Source organism: Amblyraja radiata, chromosome 29 (assembly GCF_010909765.2).
Source record: "Amblyraja radiata isolate CabotCenter1 chromosome 29, sAmbRad1.1.pri, whole genome shotgun sequence".
In the NCBI taxonomy this organism is placed as follows: Eukaryota; Metazoa; Chordata; class Chondrichthyes; order Rajiformes; family Rajidae; genus Amblyraja; species Amblyraja radiata.
The window spans coordinates 6,495,729-6,519,939 of NC_045984.1; the positions used below are offsets into that span (position 1 = coordinate 6,495,729).

Consider the following 24,211-nt stretch of genomic DNA (forward strand, 5'->3'; position numbering starts at 1 on the left):
AAGTTTCAAAGTGTGCACCATCAGATTCAGGAATAGCTTTATCCCCTCTGTCATCAGGCTTCTAAATGATCCTTCCATTAGCCAGGGCACTGTCCGATTCACCTCTACCCCATTGCAGGCAATGGACATTATTTATGGAACTAGATGGACTACGGGAGGTCTGATACCATTGAGTGTTTTGAGATGATATTATGTTCTGGAGTTTTGAACCAGTTCTGTAAACACAGGATAAAATTGTTTAGCAGGAATGGCAGAAAAACTGAAATAATGCTCCCACTTTGGCCCTGGCCACTGCATTAAACTGGGTTTGTAATGGAGCTTAAGGAAGGCAAGATTCAGCCCCTGCATTCTAAATGAACAATCGCCAGTGATATCTTGTTGATGAATGCAGGACTTGGTTGTCCACAGTCAGACCAGAGGAGGAAATAAAAAACCAGAGCAGGACTGGTCAAGTATCTCCCCCCCCCCCGTGTCTGCTCCACCATCCAATGAGGGCAGCACAGTGGTAGAGTTGCTGCCTCACAGTGCCAGAAACCTGGGTTCGATCCTGACTACGAGTGCTGTCTATGCGGAGTTTGGACTGCGTGCTGTGGCTGCGTGGGATTTCCCCGGGTGCTCCAGTTTCCTCGCACACTCCAAAGACATGCGGGTTTGTAGATTTATTGGCTGCGGTAGAAATTGTCAATTGTCCCTAGTGTGTAGTGTGTGCTGGTGTAACGGGGATCGCTGGTCGGTGTGGACTCGGTGGGGCAAAGGGCCTATTTCCGCACTGTACCTCTAAACTAAACTAAGAGCTGGTAGCTCAGTGACATGTTTCTGCACTAAGCACATATAACCATATAACCATATAACAATTAAAGCACGGAAACAGGCCATCTCGACCCTTCTAGTCCGTGCCGAACACGTATTCTCCCCCAGTCCCATATACCTGCGCTCAGACCATAACCCTCCATTCCTTTCCCGTCCATATAACTATCCAATTTATTTTTAAATGATAAAAACGAACCTGCCTCCACCACCTTCACTGGAAGCTCATTCCACACAGCCACCACTCTCTGAGTAAAGAAGTTCCCCCTCATGTTACCCCTAAACTTCAGTCCCTTAATTCTCAAGTCATGTTCCCTTGTTTGAATCTTCCCTACTCAGTGGGAAAAGCTTATCCACGTCAACTCTGCTTATCCCTCTCATCATTTTTTAAAGACCTCTATCAAGTTCCCCCTTAACCTTCTGCGTTCCAAAGAATAAAGCCCTAACTTGTTCAACCTTTCTCTGTAACTTAGTTGCTGAAACCTAGGCAACATTCTAGTAACCCTTGACATCTGTGATATATACAAATCTATCGATCCCTGTCCTCAATATACTTAGCCAAGACAGTTAGGTTTTTATACAATATGTACTAAAGTATGGTTTTGGCCCATATAATTCTCTGAGGAATGGCTCACCAGACACCGTCCACTGATGCACATATCTGATGAGTTAGGGCTGCACTTTGTCCCGTCAAGAACGTGACCAAATCTGTAGTAAAAATTCTTCCCTGTGGCCAGGCAGTTGAGGTCACACTGGTTGGGTGCTGTTTGAAGAAGAGGAGGAAACACGATTCAACATTTAAACTTTTAAACTTCAACATTTAAACATTAATGTTGGCGCAGCGGTGGAGTTGCTGCCTTACAGCACCAGAGACCCGGGTTCCATCCTGACTACCGGTGCTGTCTGTATGGAGTTTGTACACTCTCCCCGTGATTGTGTGGGTTTTCTCCAGGTGCTCCGATTTCCTTCCACACTCCAAAGTCGTACAGGTTTGCAGGTTAATTGGCCTCGGTAAAGATTGTAAATAGTTCCTAATGTGTGGAACAGTGTTAGTGTACGGGATGGTCGCTGGTCGGCGCAGACTGGGTGGGCCGAAGGACCTGATTCTGTTCTGTAACTAAACTCCCATAGAAGTGAGAGTACTACACTGGACAAGTAGACCAACCTCACCAAATAGGTCAGTGAGGGTTTTGAGGAGAACATTTCATGTCATGTGATATTCAAAGAGGTGAAACAAATTGGGCGGCACAGTGCTATAGCCGGTAGGGTCGCTGTCTCACAGCGCCGGAGACCCGAGTTTGATCCTGACCTCGGGTGCTGCCTGCGTGGAGTTTGCAGCTTCTTCCTGTGACCACGTGGATTTCCTCAGGTTGCTCCAGTTTCCACCACATCCCAAAGACGTACAGAATTGAAGGGTAATTTGGCCTCTGTAAAGTTACCCAAATGTTTAGAGAGTAGATGCGAACGTGGGAAAACATAGAACTAGTGTGAACGGGTGATCAACGGTTGCCGTGGACTTGGTGGGTCAAAGGGTCTGTTTCAATGCTGTGTTTTTCAACCAACCAAAATTTGATCACTGATTATTGCAGCTTTACAATCCTATCCATTAGAATGCAAAATGTAGGAAGGAAATGCAGATGCTGGTTTACACCAAAGGTCGACCCAAAAATGCTGGAGTAACTCAGCGGGACAGGCAACATCTCTGGAGCAAGGGAACAGGTGACGTTTCGGATCAAGACCCTTCTTCATTCTCTCAATGGTTCTCCAAAGAACTGCCGATGTTAGTTTACAAAGAAAGACACAAAGTGCTGGAGTAACTCAACGGGTCAGGCAGCATTCGTGGTGGGAATGCACGATCAGGCATCACATTGATTTGAGATCCATTCGCTTGCTAGATTGAAAATCCTGTTGAATTTGGCTGCTGGAGAGATGAGCCGTCTTCGCCGATGCTTCTGCTCCTCTCATGAGGTCGTTGTACGAGGCAACTTTGTTAAATATATTTGTAACAACTCCCTTTGGTCTGTCAATTTTGCAAAACTGTAACATATTTAAATAACGGGTTTACAATGGAGATGGATGGAATGGACAGACAGCATTACAGTCTCATTGGAGAATGTTTATTACCTTGAATAGCACAGCTGTGGCTTGGACAAGCCATCAGGGACAGTACATCTGGTCATTTTTCCTTTGAATACTCTGGGCTGATTTCCATTCGGTAATTGAACCCAGATTTGGTGAGTGGTTATTTTAGCCAGGAATTATATTATTAGCACTTATACACAAGGAGGAGTAATTTCATTGCTGGTGTTCACTTGGTTAGGTTGAAAGGGCATAGATGCAGAGAGAGGAGTAGACTAGTACAGGCCCATGAATCTGCGTGTGATTATGGGTGATATTTTAGTTTAGTTGAGAGATACCAGGTCATGCCAACCAATAGTCACCCGTACACTAGTTCTATCCTACACGCCAGGGACAATTTACAGAAACCAACCTGCACGTTTTCGAGCTGATCTACAAGTTAATTCCAACATCCATGCCAGCGGCTTGCCAAGCAAAATTCTGTTAACTTCAGGGCGACACGGCGGCGCAGCGGTAGAGTTGCTGCCTTACAGCGCCAGAGACCTGGGTTTCATCACAACTACGGGTGCCTGTCTGTACGGAGTTTGTAAGTTCTCCTCGTGACCTGCGTGGGTTTATTCAGAGGTTTTTTCTGTTTTAGTTATTTTTCGTTTAGGAGTTGCAGCATGGAAACAGGCCTTTGGCCCACCGACTCTGCACTGACCAGCGACACACTAACACTATCCTACACACACACTAGGGACAATTTTACACATACACCAAGCCACATTAACCTACAAACCTGTACGTCTTTGGAGTGTGGGAGGAAATCGAAGATCCCAGTGAAAACCCATGCAGGTCATGGAGAGAACGTACAAACTCCATACAGACAGCACCCATAATCGGGATCGAACCCGGGTCTCCGGCGCTGCAAGCGCTGTAAGACATCAACTCCATCGCTGTGCATCCGTGCCGCCCATAAATCTTTGGTTTTCTCCCACAGATTTTCAGTTTCCCCCCTACACTCCAAAGGCGTACAGGTTTGTAGGTTAATTGGCTTGGTATAAATGTAAATTGTGCCTAGTGTGTAGGATAGCGTTAATGTGTGGATATCGCTGGTCGGTGTGGACTCGGAGGGCCGAAGGGCCTGTTTCCGCGTTGTATCTCTAAACTAAACAAATTAAGTTAATTAATTAAATGGTCAACAATTGTCCCCATCTCGAACACCCATTGTGTGAGCTTGCATTTCACAATTTCTTGTTTAGAATGTTCTTTTAAATGTATTTTAGAGTTACATCTCCTAATTCTAGACTCAGCCTAACTGACCAAAATAATCTCCAGTTCCCCCATCAATTCCATTCAAAAGCCAATAAACCTTAAATTATGATATATTCCAAAATGTACGTCTAATTTATAATGTTTCCTCCTAATCTGTCGCTTAGAGCCCTAGTTATTGACCTGTACAGCACAAAATCAGGACCTTCGGCCCACCTTCTCCATGTTGATTAAATTGACATACTGAGCTTGTCCCATTTGCCTGCAGTTGGCCCATATCCCACTAAACTCTTCCTATCTATATATCTGGCTAGATGTCTTTGAAAAGTCATAATTTAATTTAGTTCAGAGATCCAGCGCAGAAACAGGCATTTCAGTCCACCGAGTCCACGTCGACCAGCAATCCCCGCACACTAACGCTATCCTACACACACAAGGGACAATTGACATTTATACCAAGCCTGCAACCTGCAAACATGTACGTCTTTGGAGTGAGGGAGGAAACCAAAGATCTCCGAGAAAACCCACGCAGTCGCGGGGAGAACGTACAAACTCCGTATAAACAAACAGCATCCGTGGTTGGGATCGAACCCTGGTCTCCTGCGCTGTAAGTAACTCTGCCTCTGAGGCGCCATGTGATTGTATCCACTTCTATAGCTCCTTCTGCTAGATCATTCCAGATACTGACTATCTTCTGAGTGAATGAAATCTGGTAAATGCCGGATAATCCCAACAGCACGGCTTCCAAACGCAATATCTCACATCTAAAGATAACAGGTAGACAAAAATGCTGGAGAAACTCAGCGGGTGAGGCGGCATCTATGGAGCGAAGGAAATAGGCAACGTTTCGGCCCGAAACGTTGCCTATTTCCTTTGCTCCAAAGATGCTGTCTCACCCGCTGAGTTTCTCCAGCATTTTTGTCTGCCTTCTATTTTTGTCTACCTAACATCTGCAGTTCCTTCTTAAACATCTAAAGATAACAGGAGCATCAAACCAAGTCCTGCATCCAGGTTTCCTGCTTCCATTGATAACATTATAATAATCCCTCGTTATAACGGACCATGAGGGTGGGGGGGGGAAATGGTGTTGGTTATTGCTGAGTGTCCACTATAACCGAGTAAAGTATTTACATTGTATTAGTAGAAACAAGTTGCTGTTCAATACGCTAAAGGAGACAAAATGCTGGAGTAACTCAGCAGGTCAGGCAACATCGCTAGAGAACATGGACAGGTGACGTTTCGGGTTGAGACCCTTCTTCAGACTCTCGGTCTGGAACTGGGCCTGGAATCCGGGTGAGTTGACTGCCCCCGCCTGCTGGTGGTCAGGGGAGAGACGAGGATCGGCGGAGTCAATGGTCAGCAGCCTGCAGGTGGCCGGAGTGCAGGTAAGAGTTTAGTTTAGTTTAGTTTAGTTTAGAGATACTGCGCAGAAACAGGCCCTTTGGCCCGCTGAACTCGCACCGACCAGCGAACCCCGTGCATTAACAGCATCCTACACTAGGGACAATTTTTACATTTATACCAAGCCAATTAATCTACAAATGCGTGGGAGGAAACCAAAGTTCGCGGAGAAAACCCACGCAGGTCACGGGGAGGAGGTACAAACTCTGTACAGACAAGCACCTACAACCAGGATCGAACCTGGGTCTCCGGCTCTGTAAGCGCTGTAAGGCAGCAACTCTATCTCAGTGCCGCCCTGTAATTGTATCCACTTCCACAGCTTCCTCTGCTAGATCATTCCAGATCTGGGTGAATGAAATCTGGTAAATGCCGGATAATCCCCACAGCATGGCTTGCAAAACCAATATCGCACATCTAAAGATAACTGTATCATCAAACCAAGCCCTGCTTGCAGGTTTTCATGCTCCCATTGATAACAATACAGTAAACCCTCAAGCGGCTGGGAAAGGCAGTGTGAGCCGAGGCAGCAGCACCGGCAGCCATCGGTGCGTCCGTCCGCTAGAACTGAAATCCATCGTAAAGAGGCCCAGGTCTCTAGTGCATGGGCACTTCAAATTATTTCACAAATGCTCAATTTCCTGACCTTCCAAACTAGGCATGGGACATGCTGGGTTAATGCCAAAGGAAGTGTCACTTCCAGTGTCAGGGGCTATGGGGAGAAGGCAGTGGAATGGGGTTGAGAGGGGGAAAAATAGATCAGCCATGATTAAATGGCCTTGTAGACTTGATGGGCCGAACGGCCTAATTCTGCTCCTATAACTTACAAACTTATGAACTCAGGACATGTGGATCTCCTTGTTTCAAAACGGAGGCCAATGTGGTCGCACTTACCCCCGTAAAACGGAAGCCACTGGTGAACCATCATGTTTCCCTTAATCGGCTTGTTGTTGTAAAGTGAACACTGGAACTTTCGGAAATCAATAGATCCCGGAGGACACTCCTGTGAAAAATGTAACATGTCAACATATAAGTCACCAGGAGAAAAAAAAACAAACTAGTGCTGATCACAAGATCATATCGTAAAAAATATATAAAACGTATCAACTTATCAACAATTATTTTCTGTGAGAAATATATTCACCTGAACGTTACATACTCTGTACTGTCTCTGATCACCACGACAGTCCTCTGCGTTGGCATATCTGAAAATGGAAAGCAAGTGCACTGTGGCTTTTGTTCATTCTTGGAAAGAAGCAAGTCATACAGTCATCGAGTTGAATTGCACATAAACAGTCCATTCAGCCCACCCTGTCCATGACAACCAAGTTGGAATATTGGGCTAGTCCCATAGGCCTGCATTTCCCTGCGTTTGGCTCATATCCATGTAAGCCCATCCTATCCATATAAAGTCATAGCGAGTCATAGAGTGACACAGTATGGAAACAGGCCCTTCGGCCCAACTTGCCCACACGGCCAACATGTCCCAGCTACACTAGTCCCACCTGCCTGCGTTTGGTCCATATCCCTCCAAACCTGTCCTATCCATGTACCTATCCAACTGTTTCTTAAACACTGGGATAGTACCAGCCTCAACTACCTCCTCTGGCACATTGTTCCATACACCCACCATATCTATCCCAGATGTTGTTTAAAAGTCATTATTGTATCTGGTTCACCAGAGTCCTTTGGCAGCTCATTCCTGATACAGACTACCCTCTGTGCCACCAAGTTGCCTGTCCCTTTTAAATCTCTTCCCTCTCCTTTTAAGCCTATGCCCTCTAGTTTAAGAATCACACTGGGAAAAACGACTGTCATTCATCCATTCCATACTCCAGTAATAAAGTTAAACTTTGGTTTTTATTATCAGGTTGTTATGTGTCAAATTCTATCATGAAATCTATTCAAACAGTAGGTTGATGTAACGTGGCGTTGATGTAACTGGAGTTGCTCTGTGTTATAGTTGAGAGTTGTGGTGTGGAAACAGGTCCTTTGTCCCACCGAGTCAGTGTCGACCAGAGATCGCCCGTACACTAATTCCATCCTACCTACTAAGGATAATTTACGGAGCAGATTAACCTACAAACCTGCGCATCTTTGGAGTGTGGGAGGAAACCGGAGCACCCGGAGAAAACCCATGTGGTCACAGAAAGAGCGTATAAACTCGATACAGACAGCACCCGTGGCCAGGATCGAACCCAGGACTCTGGTGCTGTGAGGCAGCAACTCTACCACTGCACCGCCCTAAGTAGTTGATGGTGCTGGAGTGTCATCAAACTAAATTTGACACTGAAATATGTAAGTTGTTAGAAGAGAAGAACAATATTTTGCCCAATGGATTGCATTTTAAGGCGATTCATTGCATCTGTTGGCTAATGAATTGGATTTTAATGAGTGCCCTGAAGGAGCTGAGATAATTGTATCTGCTTAGGCAGCACAGTGGCACAACACTAGAGTTGCTGCCTTACAGCGCCAGGGATCTGGGTTCAATCCTGACTACAGGTGCTATTTTTTGCGGAGCTCTCTTTGTGGCCACGTGGGTTTTCTCTGGGCGCTCCGGTTTTCTCTCACTTTCCAAAGACATGCGGGTTTGGTGGTTAATTGACTTCTGGTAAAATCTGGGTCGGCGTGGACTCGGTGGGCTGAAGGGCCTTTTTCCACGCTGTATCTCTAAACTAATTTGAACTAAGATAGGGAAGTGTTCAGCTTTGCAGAGGGAATGGCAGAGGTAGTGTCTTTACAGCTGAAGACAGGGCTATCAGTAACTCAGCTGGACAGGCAGCATCTCTGGAGAGTAGGAATAGGTAACGCTTTAGGTCAAGACACTTCTTCAGAAGGGACTCGATCCGTCACCCATTCCTTCTCTCCAAAGATACTGCCTGTCCCGCTGAGTTACTCCAGCTTTTTGTGTCTATCTTCGGTTTAAACCAGCATCTGCAGTTCCTACCTACACATAGGGCTAACGGTGAAGGAATAATGAAAGCCAAGAATGCAGAGCAAGCCAGAATTGAAAGAACACAGAGAGTTTGGAAGGTTGCAGAACTGGGAAGATTACAGAGAAAGTAAACACACAAAACTCACAGTGTGAGTATGACTCATGAGTCACCTCATTTTCAACTAGTAGTGTTTTAGAATCCTAACTTTATAAATGTAATTCCTGGAAAATTTGCCCCAAAACATATGCTTTGGCATCAAGCAGTGCCAGACAACCTAAGCAAAATGTCAAATTTGATGGTTTGCTCCTGTTCTGGAAACCTATATGGGGCGGCACAGTGGTAGAGTTGCCGTCTTCTGGCACTAGAGACCCGGGTTCGATCCTGACTACGGGTGCTGTCTGTACGGAGTTTGTACATTCTCCCCGTGACCACGTGGGTTTTCCCCGGGTGCTCCGGTTTCCTCCCACACTCCAAAGATGTACAGGTTTATAGGTTAATTGGCTTTGGTAAAAGTTGTAAATTGTCCCCTGTGTGTAGGATAGTGCTAGTGTACGGGGCAATCGTTGGTCCGCGTGGAATCTTTGGGCCGAAGGGCTTGTTTCCGTGCTGTATCTCTAAACTAAACCAAACTGAACTGAGCTAAACTCAATCTACCTGTCATTATCCTTTTAAGAATGTTTTACTAATTCCAGGAACAGATCAATTGAGACTTCGCCTTCTGGTTAGGCATTTCTCTCCACGCATTCATAAAAGGTCACGGGGAAGTTTTTTTGCAGATGTTATTGAAAGGAAATGAAATACAGTTTAAACTTTCAAAGTGGTTTCCAGAAACTAGTCACTAATCATGAAAATTGCCATTGGGACTTACTCCAGGGAGCCACAAAGTAGGTAGTTTAGATTGATTCCTCGGCTTATACAGTACATCCGTGCTATAAAACATTTAAAGCCCAATTTAACTCAAAAGTTGCAGTTTGATCCTGGCTTTATTATACAGAAACACTGGAGACTGGGAAACAGTTGAGTTATGTCTGGGCTGATGCATTAAAATGTTGAGGATTTGTTTTCTCACATTTAACTTTATCCACCCCAGAAGCCTGACTTGCATTTAATTTAAGTCTGAAGAAGGGTCCCGACCCGAAAGGTTACCCGTACCATTTTCTCCAGAGATGCTACCTGACCCGCTGAGTCACTCCAGCACTTTGTGTCTATCTTGCATCCAGTTACATGGACACCAATCTTTTTGCATCCTTGATAACAATTTGGAGTTGGGGCACTTGGTAATCCTGGCAATTCTTCTCCTCACTGAGACCTACAATTGCACCTTAACCATTGCCCTGCCTGAGAACAGGCTGATCAATATGCAGCCACAAGAGACTGAAGATGCTGGAAGCTTGATCAAGAAACAAAGTACTGGAGGAACATCTGTGGAGGGAATAGACAGATGGCGTTTCTGGTTGGGACATGGACCAAGGCTGATGATCTGTTACAGCTTACTTGATCACAAGTAGTCAATTACCTCCCATTCTTCAGACTTTAGAGATACGGTGTGGAAACAGGCCCTTCAGCCCAGCGACACTATCCTACACACTAGGGACAATTTACAATGTTACTGAAGCCAATTAACCTACAAACCTGTACATCTTTGGAGTGTGGGAGGAAACCGTAGCATCCGGAGAAAATCCGCGCGGTCACAGGGAGAACGTACAAACTCTGTACAGACAGCACCCGTGTTCAGGATCGAACCCGGGTCTCTGGTGCTCTAAGGCAGCACCTCTACCGCTGCGCAACTGTGCCGCCTTCTCTCCACCACCAGCACACTGAAGTGCACCCAGGCTAGTTTCAACTTCATTCACTCAACCCACAACCTCTGCCACATAGTAGGACCAAAGCTTCAGGCAGATGGGAGCACCACTAACTGTGGTATCCCTTCCAAATCCCATGCCATCCAGACTTGGATCCAAATCCTGCAACTCCCAACCCAACAGCACTGAGGGACTATCAGTATCCCACACAGTGTACAGTAATTCATAAAGTATCATCACAACCTTCCCAAAGACAACGGCCAGGTCAATAAAGACTTTCACATAGAACGGTCAGGCACAGGTGAGTATTGTAGAACACATGGACCTAGAAGTAGGTACATTGTACTCTAAAAGTGCCATCACAGGGAGACAGGGTGATGAATAAGGTGTTTGGCATGCTAGCCTTCATCAATCAATGCATAGAGTCATTGGGATTTTATCTTGCAGTTGTACAAGATGTTGGTGAGACTACACCTGCAACATTGTGTCCAGTTTTGGTCACCTTGCTATAGGACAGATACCATTAAACTGGAAAGAATCCAAAGAAGATTTACGAGAATGTTACTAAAGGCCAAGGACCTGAGCTATAGGGAAAGGTTGAGCATCAGGCTAAGACTTTATTCCTTGGAGCGAAGGACACAAAAGAGTGGAGATAAAGATGAATGCAGTATTTTTTGCAGGAGGAGATAGGTTTAAACTGAACGGGGAAAGATTTAAAAAGAGGCTTGAAGGGCAATTCTTCACAGAGAGGGTGATGCGTTCAGGGAACGAGCTGCTGGAGAAAGTGCTAATGCAATTACGATAATAATGTTTAAAAGATATTTGGACCGGTACATGCATAGGAAAAGCTTAGCGGAATGTGGGACAAAAGTGAGCAGATGGGACTAGCTCAGATGGAACATCTTGGTCAGCATGGCGAGCTTAATTGAAGGACCTGCTTCTGTGTGGTACGATTCTATCATAATAACATCCCAACAAATACTTTCATAAAGCCATAAAGGCATGATGAAAATAGTCAATCTTCATAGTTCATCCATTTCTCCTACAACAACCCTATCAATGTTTCCAAAAATCTAAATTGCTCATGTAATTAAAAAAAACTCTTAATAATACCCAGATCAACAAATAATGCAAGGTTATTTTCACTGGTCTGTGAATGGGTTATATATTGGAAGTCATAAATATAGGACTAGTGGCAGAAGAAGAGGAAAGCAATTTTCTAATACTCAATGTAGTTCAGATTTGAGGCTCATTTTATTTAGAAGGTTAAGGAGGTAAATATTTGAAGATACGGAGAAAATAACCTCGAGTTTATGTTGGAGAAGATGGCTCTGGTGTCTATGGTAGCACATAGTCTTCTAATGGAGAGTCTTATCCTGGGTGATTGAAAATAATAGAGGAGTTTTTGACAGAATTTTGGCAGAGGGGACCTCATTGAAACTTACCGGAAAGTGAAAGGCCTGGATAGAGAGGATGTGGAGAGGATGTTTCCACTAGTGGGAGAGTCTAGGACCAGAGGCCACAGCCTCAGAATAAAAGGACCTACCTTTAGAAAGGAGATGAGGAGGAATTTATTTAGTTTAGTTCAATTTAGTCTAGTGATACAGCGTGGAAACAGGCCCTTCGGCCCACCGAATCCACACCCACCAGCAATCCCCGCACATTAACACTATCCAACTCACACCAGGGACAATTTTATATTTATACCAAGCCAATTGACATAGAAACCAGTATGTCTTTGGATTGTGGGAGGAAACCAGAGCACCCAGAAAAAAACACATGGTCACAGGGAGAATGTACAAACTCAGTCCAGACAGCACCTATAGTCGGGATCGAACTCGGTGCTGCAATTGAGCAACTCTGTCGCTGCGCCACCGTGCCGCCCTATTTAGTCACAGGGGGGTGAATCTGTGGAATGAATTGCCGCAGACGGCTCTGGAGGCCAAGTCAATGGATATATTTAAGGCAGAGATTGGCAAATTCTTGTTTAGTACGGTTGTCTGGGGTTATGGGTAGAAGCCAGGAGAATGGGGTTGAGACGAAAGGATTGATCAGACATGATTGAATGGCGGAGTAGACCTGATGGGCCGAATGGCCTAATTCTGCTCCTATAACCTGTGAACCATGAATTAATTTGGTGAATCCTTTTCCTGTGTCAAAGACAAGCGGAATGAAGCACAGAATCTCAGAACATGAACCTGGGTCATGCAGAAGTGAAATTAGGGCACACTGTTCCCACAAATGTGTAACATTCAGAATTGTCTGACTCCACAGTTGTATCATTTTGTGAGGTTTTATTTTAGTCCTCTCTTCCTAAGATAACAAATATCCTTCGACTTTTATCAAAATTAGATACAAAAGAACACCGTTTCTGTTTAGGCCGGCATGATGGTGCAGAATGAGAGTTGCTGCCTCTCAGCACCAGAGACCTGGGTTCAATCCTGACTACGGGCGCTGTCCGTATGGAATTTGTACGTTCTCCCCGTGACCGCATGGGTCTTCTCCGGGTGCTCCGGTTTCCACCCACACTCCAAAGACATGCAGGTTTGAAGGTTAATTGGTTTCGTTAAAACAGAATTGTAAATCGGACTCGGTGGGCCGAAGGGCCCGTTTCCGCACTGTATCTCTAAAGTCTAAAGCAACAGAGCAAATACCATTCTGTTGCTAGAAGAATGCAAGTTGTGTGAAGACAGGCTGAGGAGATGCAAATGTGTCCATCTCTAACTTCTCTTAGATGCACTCAATTGAAAAGCATGAGTTTAAAAATATATATTTTTTTAAAAACTTATTTGTGAGCTGCTTTGCTTTAGTAAAAATGTGCCTATTTAATTGAGACCTTCACTGAAATGATACCTCCTTGTAAAAATACTCCAATGCATCGATTAAAATTGTCCGTGCCCACGTTTCCATGGTTGCAGTAGGTGATGTTAACCACCAGAGGTCAATAAAGTGAGCTGCTCCTCTGTGAATGCTCCAGTAGTTAGTTCGTTGTCCAGTGGGGCGTTTGTGCATCTTTCGCAATGTGTGAGACGCCAGTGTTGTTGAGTTCTGATGCTGAGGCAAGATCTGTGGACAATGCAGGTGAAGGTCCTGGCCAGCCACCTACCTGAGGCATCGTCTCATCCGGAAGGAAGCTCCGCCTCCACACGAGCCGGAACAGACACTCCAACTCCCCCATGCCGACCATTCACCGATCCACGCCTGCCGCCGCTGTCGCGGTCTGCTTAACCACTGAGACCTCCTTAGCTTCGGATTGCCAGCCTACTTGTAGAAAGAAGCATGAATTAAAACTCCTGAGCTGAGCAATGCATCCCAGGAACTGCAGATGCTGCAAATCTTGAGTAGAGCACAAAGTGCTGGAGTAACTCAGCAGGGCAGGCAGCATATGTGGAGGAAATGAATAGGTGACGTTTCAGATCAGAACCTTTCCTCAAGCCCTGAAAGGACCTGTCCTTTTCCTCCAGAGATGCTGTCTGAAAGGCTAAGTTACTCCAGCATTTTGTGTCTATAGTTGGTATAAACCAGTATCTGCTCTTTCTTGTTTCTATATCATGGAAATATTATCTCTTGTGTCAGTAGTATTGGAGTTGGACTCATTGTAACAGCTTAGATAAACTAGGATAGCTGTTCGAAGGGTCACGGCCCAAAACGTCACCTATCCTTTTTCTCCAGAGATGCTGGGATGGCAAGGTGGTGCAGCGGTAGAGTTGCTGCCTTACAGCACCAGAGACCCAGGTTCGATCCTGACTACGGGTGATTATCTGTACAGAGTTTGCATGTTCTCCCTGTGACCTGGGCGGGTTTTCTCCTGGTGCTCCGGTTTCCTCCCACAATCCAAAGACGTACAGGTTTGCGGGTTAATTAGCTTGGTATCAATGTAAATTGGCCCTCGTGCGTGTAGGATAGTGTAAGTGTGCGGGGATCGCTGGTGGTGGGGATCGCTGGGCCGAAGGGCCTGTTTGTGCACTGTATCTCTAAACTAAACTAAACAAAAGATGCTGCTGAGTTACTCCAGCTTTTTGTGCCTATCGTCAGTGTAAAATAGCATCTGCAGTTCATTCCTACAGATACCTGTTTTACCTTTTCCCTTTCCTGAGACCTCATGTTGTGATGCTGTAACTATACGCCTTTAAGAGATTTCTAGGCTGACCCAGGATAATGGAACCAGCATCTTACACGTTCAATTTGAATTTACATTGAAATGAGCTATCCGAACATCATGGCATTCCCTTAAGATATACTTTACCATTAAGTCATATGAAATAGATCTTTAACATGCCACATTGCAGTTTAAGATGTAATGTACTGATAACAAGGTTTTAACACCAGTCATCAATAAAATATGACACAAGTGCCGACTGCATACAAAGAGAACGGGAGGAAATCGAAGTATGTCAGATTCACACAGAAACAAGGAACTGCAAAAAAAAGAACACAAAGTGCTGGAGTAACCCAATGGGTCAGACAACATCTCTGGAGAATGTGGATAGATGCTGTTTTGGGTCAAGACCTTCTTCAGACTGACACAAAACTTCACCTGTTCATGTTCTCCACAGAGGTTACGTGACCCGCTGAGTTACTCCAGTGCTTTGTGTCCTGTATCAGATTCACACCAGTTGCAATTATCTTCTCAAATGCATTCTTTGTAAAATGTGTCAGCAAGTGTTCAATATGCACCCCCAGAGCTCAGAACTATGCGAGTTTCATCCAACATAGGCATCATACAGCATAGATCAGGCCCCTCATTCCAACAGGTCTATACCAACCATCAGTCCCATGCTAATCCATTTTATTCTCCCAATAATTTCATTAACTCCTCCCAGGTCTTACAACTCACAGAACACAGTACAGCACAGGAACAGGCCATTCGGCCGACAATGTCTGTGCTGAACATAATGCCAAGATAAACAAATCGCATCAGCTTTCACATGATACATATCCCTCCAGTCCCAGCATATCTATGTGCCCATATAAACGGCTCTTAAACACCAGTATCGCGTCTGCCTCCACCACCCACCCCTGGCAGTCAATTCCAGGCACCTGCCACCCTCTGTGTAAAAAAACTTGCCCCGCGCACCTCCTTTAAACTTTGCACCCCTTGCCTCAAAGATATTGCCCTTTGACATTTCAACCCTGGGAAAAAGGTTCTGAATGTCTATGCCTCTTTTCAGTGGCCAAGTAACCAACCAACTAACACCTTTGAGATATGAGTGGAACCAGAGCACCTGGGGGAAACCAGTGTATGTTTCCCTCGCAACTGGAATATCCACACGAACAGCACTGATTTTCACCATTGGATCCAGGTCTCAGGAGCAACTTAGTTTAGTTTTGTTGAGAGATACAATGAGGAAACAGGCCCTTCGGCCCGCCAGGTCTACGTTGTCTGGCAATCACCCATTCTCATTAGTTCGATCCTACACATTAGGAACAATTTTACAGAGGCCAATCAACCTTCGAACCTGTAAGTTTTTGGAATGTGGGAGGAACCCGGAGCACCCGAAGAAAACCCACACGATTACGGGGAGAACGTCCAAACTTTGTACAGACAGCACCCGAGGTCAGGATCGAACCCAGGTCTCTGGCCTTGTAAGGCAGCAACTCTACTGCTGCGCCACTGTACCACCCTACCTCTCTGGGAGTCCCTGAAAGTAGTGACACAGGCAGACAGGGCAGGGAAGTCTGAAGAAGGTCTTGACCTGAAACGTCACCCATCCATGTTCTCCAGAGATGCTGCCTGACCCACTGAGTTACTCAGGCACTTTGTGTCCAAATTTGGCTTTCGGCGCAGTCAGGGCACTGAGGTGGAGGTGTTGGGAAGTCTTGTTACAGCTGTATAAGACGTTGATGAAACCTGCCTCCCATCCATCCTAGCTTTCTCCCCCCCCCAATACAATCTGCCTGAAGAAGGGTCCCAACTTTTTTCGCACACTTTTATTGACCCAACTTGAGTATAGAAGTTAGGAGGTCCTGTTGCAGATATATAAAACACAGCTGAGACCGCATCTGAAGAAGGGTTTCGGCCCTAAACATTGCCTATTTCCTTCGCTCCATAGATGCTGCTGCACCCGCTGAGTTTCTCCAGCATTTTTGTCTACCTCCGCATTTAGAGTATTGTGTTCAGTTTTGGGCACGTTATTGGAAAGATGTTGTCAAGCTGGAAGAGGTGCAGAGAACATTTACAAGAATGTTGCCAGGACTCGAGGGTCTGAGCGACAGGGAGAGGGTTGGTCTTATAGAGGTGTATAAAATCGTGAGAGGAATAGATCGGGTAGATGCACAGTCTCTTGCCCAGAGTGGGGGAATCGAGGACCAGAGGACATAAGTTTTAGGTGAAGGGGAAAAGTTTTAATTTGAAATAATTTGAAATTTGAAATAATTTAATTGCCACACAACCAAGGTCGGTGGTATTTGGGTTGCCAGCAGCGGTACAATAATAAAGAACACAACCACAATAAAAAATTTACCCAAATACCACCGACCTTGGTTGTGTGGCAATTAAATTATTTCAAATTATTTCAAATAGGAATCTGAGGGGTAACCTTTTCACACAAAGGGTGGTGGGTGTATGGAACAAGCTGCCAGAGGAGATAGTTGAGGCTGGGTCTATCCCAACATTTAAGCAGTTAGACAGGTACATAGTTAGGACAGGGGGATATGGGCCAAACGCAGGCAAGTGGGACTCGTGTAGATGGGACATTTTGGTTGGTGAGGGCAAGTTGGGCTGAAGGGCCTATTCCTGTTATAGACTCGATGACTATAACTCATTCCAAATTTAAGATGCACATTCAGGATGTTTCTGGCTGGGAACAGAGTCAAGCGTGTCAAACAGCTGGAGATAAAATTGACTCAGTCTAGTTACTACACCTCTGCGGCAGGTCAGAACCACACCCCGAGCTTCACAGTTTCCTACATGTACGGAATGCACGGATAATTTAGGAGGCATGCTTCTCCCAACACCCACCGCGGTTCTAACGCCCTCATTGAAATTCCATTAAGTGTGAGTTAAGTCAGATACTCCCTCTTCTCCACTCTCCCATCCGAGGCGGCATAGTGGCTGCCTGATAGCGCCAGAGACCAGGGTTCGACCTGGACTACAGGTGTTGTCTGTACAGAGTTTGTTTGTTCTCCCCGTGACTGCGTGGATTTTCTCTGGGTGCTCCATTTGCGTCCCACACTCCAAAGACAAACAGGTTTGTAGGCTAATTGGCTTGGTGTCATTGTAAATCGTCCCTAGTGTATGTAGGATAGTGTAAGTGTGCAGGGATCAATGGCCAGCAAAGTAGGATTGGGCTGAAGGGCCTGTTTCCGCACTCTATCTCTAAACTAAACTAAACTAAATGATATAGATACACTATATCCGTGTGTGAAAATGCACTCCTCCAGATTCAGGGACAGTTTCTGCCCAGCTGTTGTCAGGTAACTGAACCATCCTACCAATAACTAGAGAGCAGTCCTGAGCTACTATCTACCTCATTGGAGACCCTGAGACTATCTATGACTGGACTTTACCTTGTGCTAACCTTTGCACACATTATTCCCTTTACCACGTATCTGTACACTGCAGATGGCTTAATAGTAATCATGTATTGTCTTTCCGCTGACTGGTTAGCACGCAACAAACGCTTTTCACTGTACCTCAGTACATGTTGCAATAAGCTAACTAAACAAAAAATATACGAAATCTAAACATAGTTCGATAGTTTTTATGGCACCGGGCAGTGCGGTAAAGTTGCTGCCTCACGATGCCAGAGACCCATGTTCGATGCTGACTACAGATGCTGTCTATATGAAATTTGTACGTTCTCCCTGTGACTGCGTGGGTTTTCTCCAGGAGCTCTGGTTTCCTACCACCCTCCAAAGACGTGCAGGTCTGTTGGTTAATTGGCCTCTGTAAATTGTCCCTAGTGTGTAGGATAGAACTAGTGTATGGTCAGCTGGTCAGTGTGGACTCCGTGGGCTGACGGGCCTGTTTCCACGCTGTGTTTCTAATAGAGTGCATCGATGGGGGTAATGTAGTTGATGCAAAGTATTTCGACCTCCGTAAGTCATTTAACAACGTTCCGCATAATAAAGGCCATCAAGAATAATTCCACGGCAAACTCCATCCCCTCGCTGTGGAGTTTGCACGTTCTCCCTGTGACCGTGTGGGTTTCTTCTGGGTGCTCCGGCTTCCTCCCACATCTCAAAAGCATGCAGGCTTGTAGACTAATTTGTTCACAAGTTTTAGGAGCAGAATTAGTCCATTCGGCCCTTCTATGCCATTTAATCATGGCTGATCTATCATTCCCTCTCTTCCCCGTTCTCCTGCCTTCTCCCCATAATCTCTGCAACCCTTATTAATCAAGAATTTGTCAATCTCTGCCTTAAAAATATCCTCTATAAAACATCCTCTATAATCTGCCTCTTATAAAATTGCTCCTAGTGTGTAGGGAGTGGATGAGAAAGTAGTGTCACATAGAACCAGTGTTAACTGGTGATTGACGGTCGGCGTGGGCTTGGTGGGCCAAAGAATTGTTTCCATACAGTATCTCTAAACTAATCTTATTGGCCTCAAAAATACAGCCAGGCTAGGCCTATTGGCAAAACTTAACATAGAAAAATATGAAGTGGAGGAAGAATGAGGCCAGATGATATAAACAAGAGTCCACAATTTCAAGGTGGTAAAGGAATAAGATATCGAGAGGGTGCAGATGCATAAATCACTGCACGTGACACGGTATACTTTGAGAAAGTTAAAACAGTATAATGTGTTTTATAATTCAATGCAGAGAATACAAGAGTAAGGAAGTGACGATGAACAAACTATAAAACATCTGTTTGGCCAGAACTGGAGTATTGTGTCCAGTTCTGGGCATCTTCCCTTAGGAGTGATGGGAATGCCTTGGAGACTTCCCAGAACAATTGTTGGAGTGAAGGACTTCTGCTAAGTGGACGAAAAGATGAAAATGGGATGCTTTTGTATTTTTGGGGAGCGGGGGGGAGGGGTGGGGCAGGGAGTTGTGGGGTAGGGGGAGGGGCATTGGGAATGGGGCAGAAGTAGGGCATAGTGAAAGGCCAGAAGCTATTGGATGGCTTTGGGTCTGTTTATGATTTTTTGGCATGAGTGATCTCAATTATCAGGTCAGTGGCTGTAAATCTCTCACCAAGTTCTTCCCAATGTTGCGAGCTCTGGGTTTAAAGTGAACCAGCCCTGCAGGCACACAAACAGATGTGCTAAATTTGTAGAATGATTCCCAAGAGACAGACTGTCCATCTCCAGTAGGAACATGGTGCTGCTTTAAACTCCGGTTTAGTTTTAACCTGACCTCCAAGAAAACTAGGTCGCAAAAAGAACAAACCTTTAACGTCAAAATAGGGTGTCATGGTGGCACAGCTGGTAGAGCTGCTGCCCCCTCACAGCACCAGAAACCCAATTATGCCAGCGTGCCAAAGATTTTGAACATTCCAAAATCCAGCAACGGCAAAAAAGTGGTTGCGACACTTGAAAAAACACCGCGTCATACGTCATCACACGTCGTCACCTGTCATCACGCCGTTTCACCGCCGCATCATTCGTCGTCACGTCGCGTATTTTTCGCTGACATGATGTCAGTCAATGATGCCGCAGTCGGCGAAAAAATCGCCAAGTGGGACAGGCCCCTAACTCAGCGGGACAGGCAGCATCTCTGGAGAGAAGAAATGGGTGACATTTCGGGTCGAGACCCTTCTTCAGCTGCTGCCTGTGTGGAGTTTGCATGTTGATTTTTGTGAATTTCCTGTTTCCTCCCGCGTTCTAAAGCCGTGTAGGTTTTTAGGTTAATTGCCCTCTGTAAATAGTCCCCAAAAAATCGCCAAGTGGGACATGCCGTTAACTCAGCGGGACAGGCAGCATTCATGGAGAAAATAAATAGGTGTCGTTTCCGATCGAGACCCTTCTTCAGACCGGATTAGTGCATTTTATTACTATGTTGTGTACTGTGAACAACTTTATGTTGCACACTATCCACTCAACGAAAAGACTACACATGATTAAAATCGAGCTGTTCACAGTACAGATACAGGATAGCGGGAATAACGTTTAGTGCAAGATAAAGTCCAGTAAAGTCTGATTAAAGATTGTTCGAAGGTCTCCAATGAGGTAGATGGGAGGACAGGACCGCTCTTTAACTTCAGTTGCCTGATAACAGCTGGGAAGTAACTGTCCCTGAACCTGGAGGTATGTGTTTACAAACTTCTGTACCTCTTGAACTGATTGTATCTAGATTACCTTCCCCAGATTGGCTTCCCAGTCACAACAATCCAGTCATAATTTAGTGATTAAGTCTTTATTCCAGATTTATCTACAGAATTGAATCTCAATGTAGCAGCTGTTGTGATGAGGTTTGAACATGTCTCTGGATCAATCCATAGTGTGGAATTATCCTTCGGGTAACATAAGTGCTATGTTACTATATCTCACTTTATTAAGTAATAACGATATTTTGTTGGACAAGTAATAGAATGCTTTTAATGGATATTATTACCTCTTCTCTTATTCATTAAGAGCCACCTACATCCGCAAGTTCTGGCACTCTATCCATTTGAATAAATAACCACAGACTCAAAGGTCCCTCCATCCAGATCCTTGCATTCCCTCCCACACCCTCACCCAACATCAACGCTATTCCAAATCCTTACAGATGCACAAAGCCATTTTCGCGTGAATCTTCCTCCATGTCTAGGAAAGAACTGCAGATACTGGTTTACACCGCCCGCAGATAGATGCAAAATGCTGGAGTAACTCAGTGGGACAGGCAGCATCTCTGGAGAGAAGGAATGGGCGATGTTTTGGGTTGAGACCCTTCTTCAGGCTCTACATTTGACGTGGGGGCTTCGACCGCCGGAGCTGCGATCGCCCCGACTGCGGATGGTTCGACTGCCCCGACCGTGGGAGAATAAAGAGGAAGAAGATTGGGGTTTATTGCCTTCCATCACAGTGAAGAATGTGGGGAATCCACTGTGGTGGATGTTTACATTAACTTTTATGTAGCTGTGTGTCTTGTTGCTTTTTTTAGTATGGCTGTATGGTAATTCGAATTTCACTGTACCTTAATTGTTACACGTGACAATAAACTGACCTTGAAGGGTCTCGACCTGAAACGTCACCCATTCCTTCTATTCAGAGATGCTGCCTGTCCCGCTGAGTTACTCCAGCATTTTGTGTCTATCTTCCCCCATGTCCCTTGGTTTGAACACACCTCTACCATGGAAGGTTCTGCTTCCGATCCAATTCTAAGTGAGTGCTTCAAGTGAAGGCACACATTAGCACCAGCCTCTCAGCCACAGCGGTTTGCTTACCATGGCAACAGGTCCACAGCAAATGCCATCTCCTTGGCCCTAGACTCATCTCTGGAACACCTAGACAACAAGGACTCCTACATGAGACTCCTATTTACTGACTATAGCTCTGCCTTCAACACCATAATTCCATCCAAACTTGTATCCGTACTGCTGGTCCAAGGAATCAACTCCTCCTCTCTGTCACTCTACTGACTTTCTAACCCACCAACCACAATCAGTAAGATAGGTGACAACACCACAATAATTCTCAACATCAGTGCCCCGCAAGGGTGCGTGCTCAATCCCCTACTATATCCCCCATACACACAACTGTATGGGCCAAATCAGGACCAATGACAAGGTGGAGTACAGGAAGGAGATAGAGAACTATGTGATATGGAGTAAGGACAATAACCTCTCCATAAATGTCAGCAAGATGAAGGAGGTGGTTATCTACTGCAAGAAGCACAGTGAAGTACATGTGGGGGAAGAGTTCAGAACACGTTTCACTTGACATTTGATGAACTGGCCTAGTTGGCATGAATAGTACGTCCAGATCCATTATTCTCCTGTCTCTTCGTAGCCACCTCACTCAGTCAAGCATCCGCGGGCAATTCATCCAATGATGAATTGTGCCGGCTCTGATTTGTTCTGTACCTTATCATACCTCTAGTTCCCCTCCCCCCCCCCTCTCACTCGTAGTCTGAAGAAGGCTCTCGACCCAAAACGCCACCTATTCCTTTTCTCCAGAGATGCTGCCTGACCCGCAGAGTTTTTCCAGCATTTTGTGTCTATCATTCACTGATGAACTGGGGGGCAATACCCAGTGGCGGACTTGCCAGGGTGTCAACTTGCCCGATGGCAAGTGGGCCCCTGGTGAAGTGGGCCCCCTGTATCAAGTGGGCCCCTGATGAAGTGGGCCCCCTTTGTATCCTGGCAACCAATATTTTTAGACCCGGTCCGCCAATGACAGTACCTATGCCGGAACAAGCCCTGGTTTCCACTTCTAAGTGCCAAGGCAGAAGGATTGTAACTTTTTACTTTCCATCAAAGAAACCTACAGTGTTTGGCCTGAAGCAAATTCCTCTTTTCTCTGACAGCCTTTGCTTTGTAGGTTTTTGACTGTTCCACCACTATCCCCATGGGGCCGCTTGTTTATATTCTGCATCAGAACTTGTGGTCAGCTGCTGACTTCAGAGTAAAGCTGTTTTTTACCAAAGATACTACTCCTCTGGTATCTTTGCTTTTTACTGGGAAAATACAAGCAGGCAGGACGAGCCGTACTTCAACGTCAGGCACAAGGTCAGGCAACCTTCACGCTGCCTCAGCAAGGCCATCAGCATAATCAAGGATCAGTCTCACCCCGGACACTCCCTCTTCCCCTCTCCCACCAGGCAAGAGGTGCAGAAGTGTGAAAACGCACACCTCCAGATTCAGGGACAGTTTCTCCCAAAGATCCTATAGGAAGCAAGATAGATCACTCGACAAAAAAGACGTAGTACGGTCATGGGCAGATTCATGGGTAATTTTCGGCCCCATTTCCATAACCGGCTTCCGTCTCCGCACCAAAGATCCCATAGGATATTAATGCGGAGACGGAAGCTGGTTACAGAAACATCCTCGTAAAAATAAAGGTTATTTGTGAAAAATCTTCTCCTCATTTTCAGAATGATCATTTATTAACACAAACTGTTCCCCCGCAACGTTGATTACACTGCTAGTCGGGTCGGGTCGGGTCGGGTTACTGAAATGGATGTAAAAAAGGCCCACGTTCCGCTCCGTTGCGTACTACACGTCAGCCCATTGCATTTAGCAGAAGTGGTCTATAGGATCTTTGGTTTCTTCCCAGCTGTTGTCAGGCTATTGAACCAATCTATCACAAACTGGAGAGCGGTCCTGACTTAGCATCTAACTCATTGGAGACCCTGTGACAATCTTTAATCGGACTGGACTGGACTTGCAGTAAACGTTATTCTCTTTATCCTGTACCTTTACACGGTGGACTGCTTGATTGTAAATATATAATGTCTTTCTGCTGACTGGATAGTATGTACCAAAAATGTTTTTCATTGTACCTCGGTACACATGACAATAAACGAAATTAAACAAAGGGAATCCTGAACTGTGATAAAGACATAAGAAACCCAATTATTTGGTACGGAAGCAGTACATAGAACGTACAAATGTACAGCATAGGAACAGACCCTTTGGCCCACGATGTCTGAGTCGAACTTGATGCTAAGACAAACAAATCTCATCAACCTGCTTATAATTTATATCTTCTATTCCCTACATATCTGTGAGCTTATATAAAAGCCACTTAAACTGTCACTATTGTATTTGCTTCTACCCCCATCCCTGCCAGTGTAAAAAAAAACATGCCCCACTCACCTCCTTTAAACATTGCCCCTCTCACCTTAAAGCTGAGCCCTCTAATCTTTGACTTTTCAGCCCTGGGGAAAAAGGTTCTGACTGTCCACCCTATCAGTACCTCGCATAATTTTACATACTTACATATCAGGTCTCCTCCTCAATCTCCGAACGTCATAGAAAACAATCCCAGCTTCTCCTCGTAGCTAATGCCCACTAATTTGGGTAGCATTCTGGTATCAGTAGGGCAGGTAAATTGGGGGATTA

General features: G+C 45.3%; 1 protein-coding gene across 2 annotated transcripts in view; it reads right to left on the reverse strand.

Annotated features, from left to right (window-relative positions):
* adamtsl5 (ADAMTS like 5) overlaps positions 1-24,211 on the reverse strand; it is a 164,564-nt gene that overhangs the window by 63,841 nt on the left and 76,512 nt on the right. For both annotated transcript variants that reach the window (XR_004416204.1, XM_033046489.1), the window contains exons 3-6: positions 13,383-13,537; positions 6,683-6,743; positions 6,433-6,541; positions 1,443-1,570 (exon numbers count right to left, since the gene is read on the reverse strand). Coding sequence is in view for 1 of the 2 variants with exons in the window: in XM_033046489.1 (XP_032902380.1) it covers positions 1,443-1,570; positions 6,433-6,541; positions 6,683-6,743; positions 13,383-13,537 (453 nt within the window). In the remaining variant the exon portion in view is untranslated. The remainder of the gene's footprint in view (positions 1-1,442; positions 1,571-6,432; positions 6,542-6,682; positions 6,744-13,382; positions 13,538-24,211) is intronic.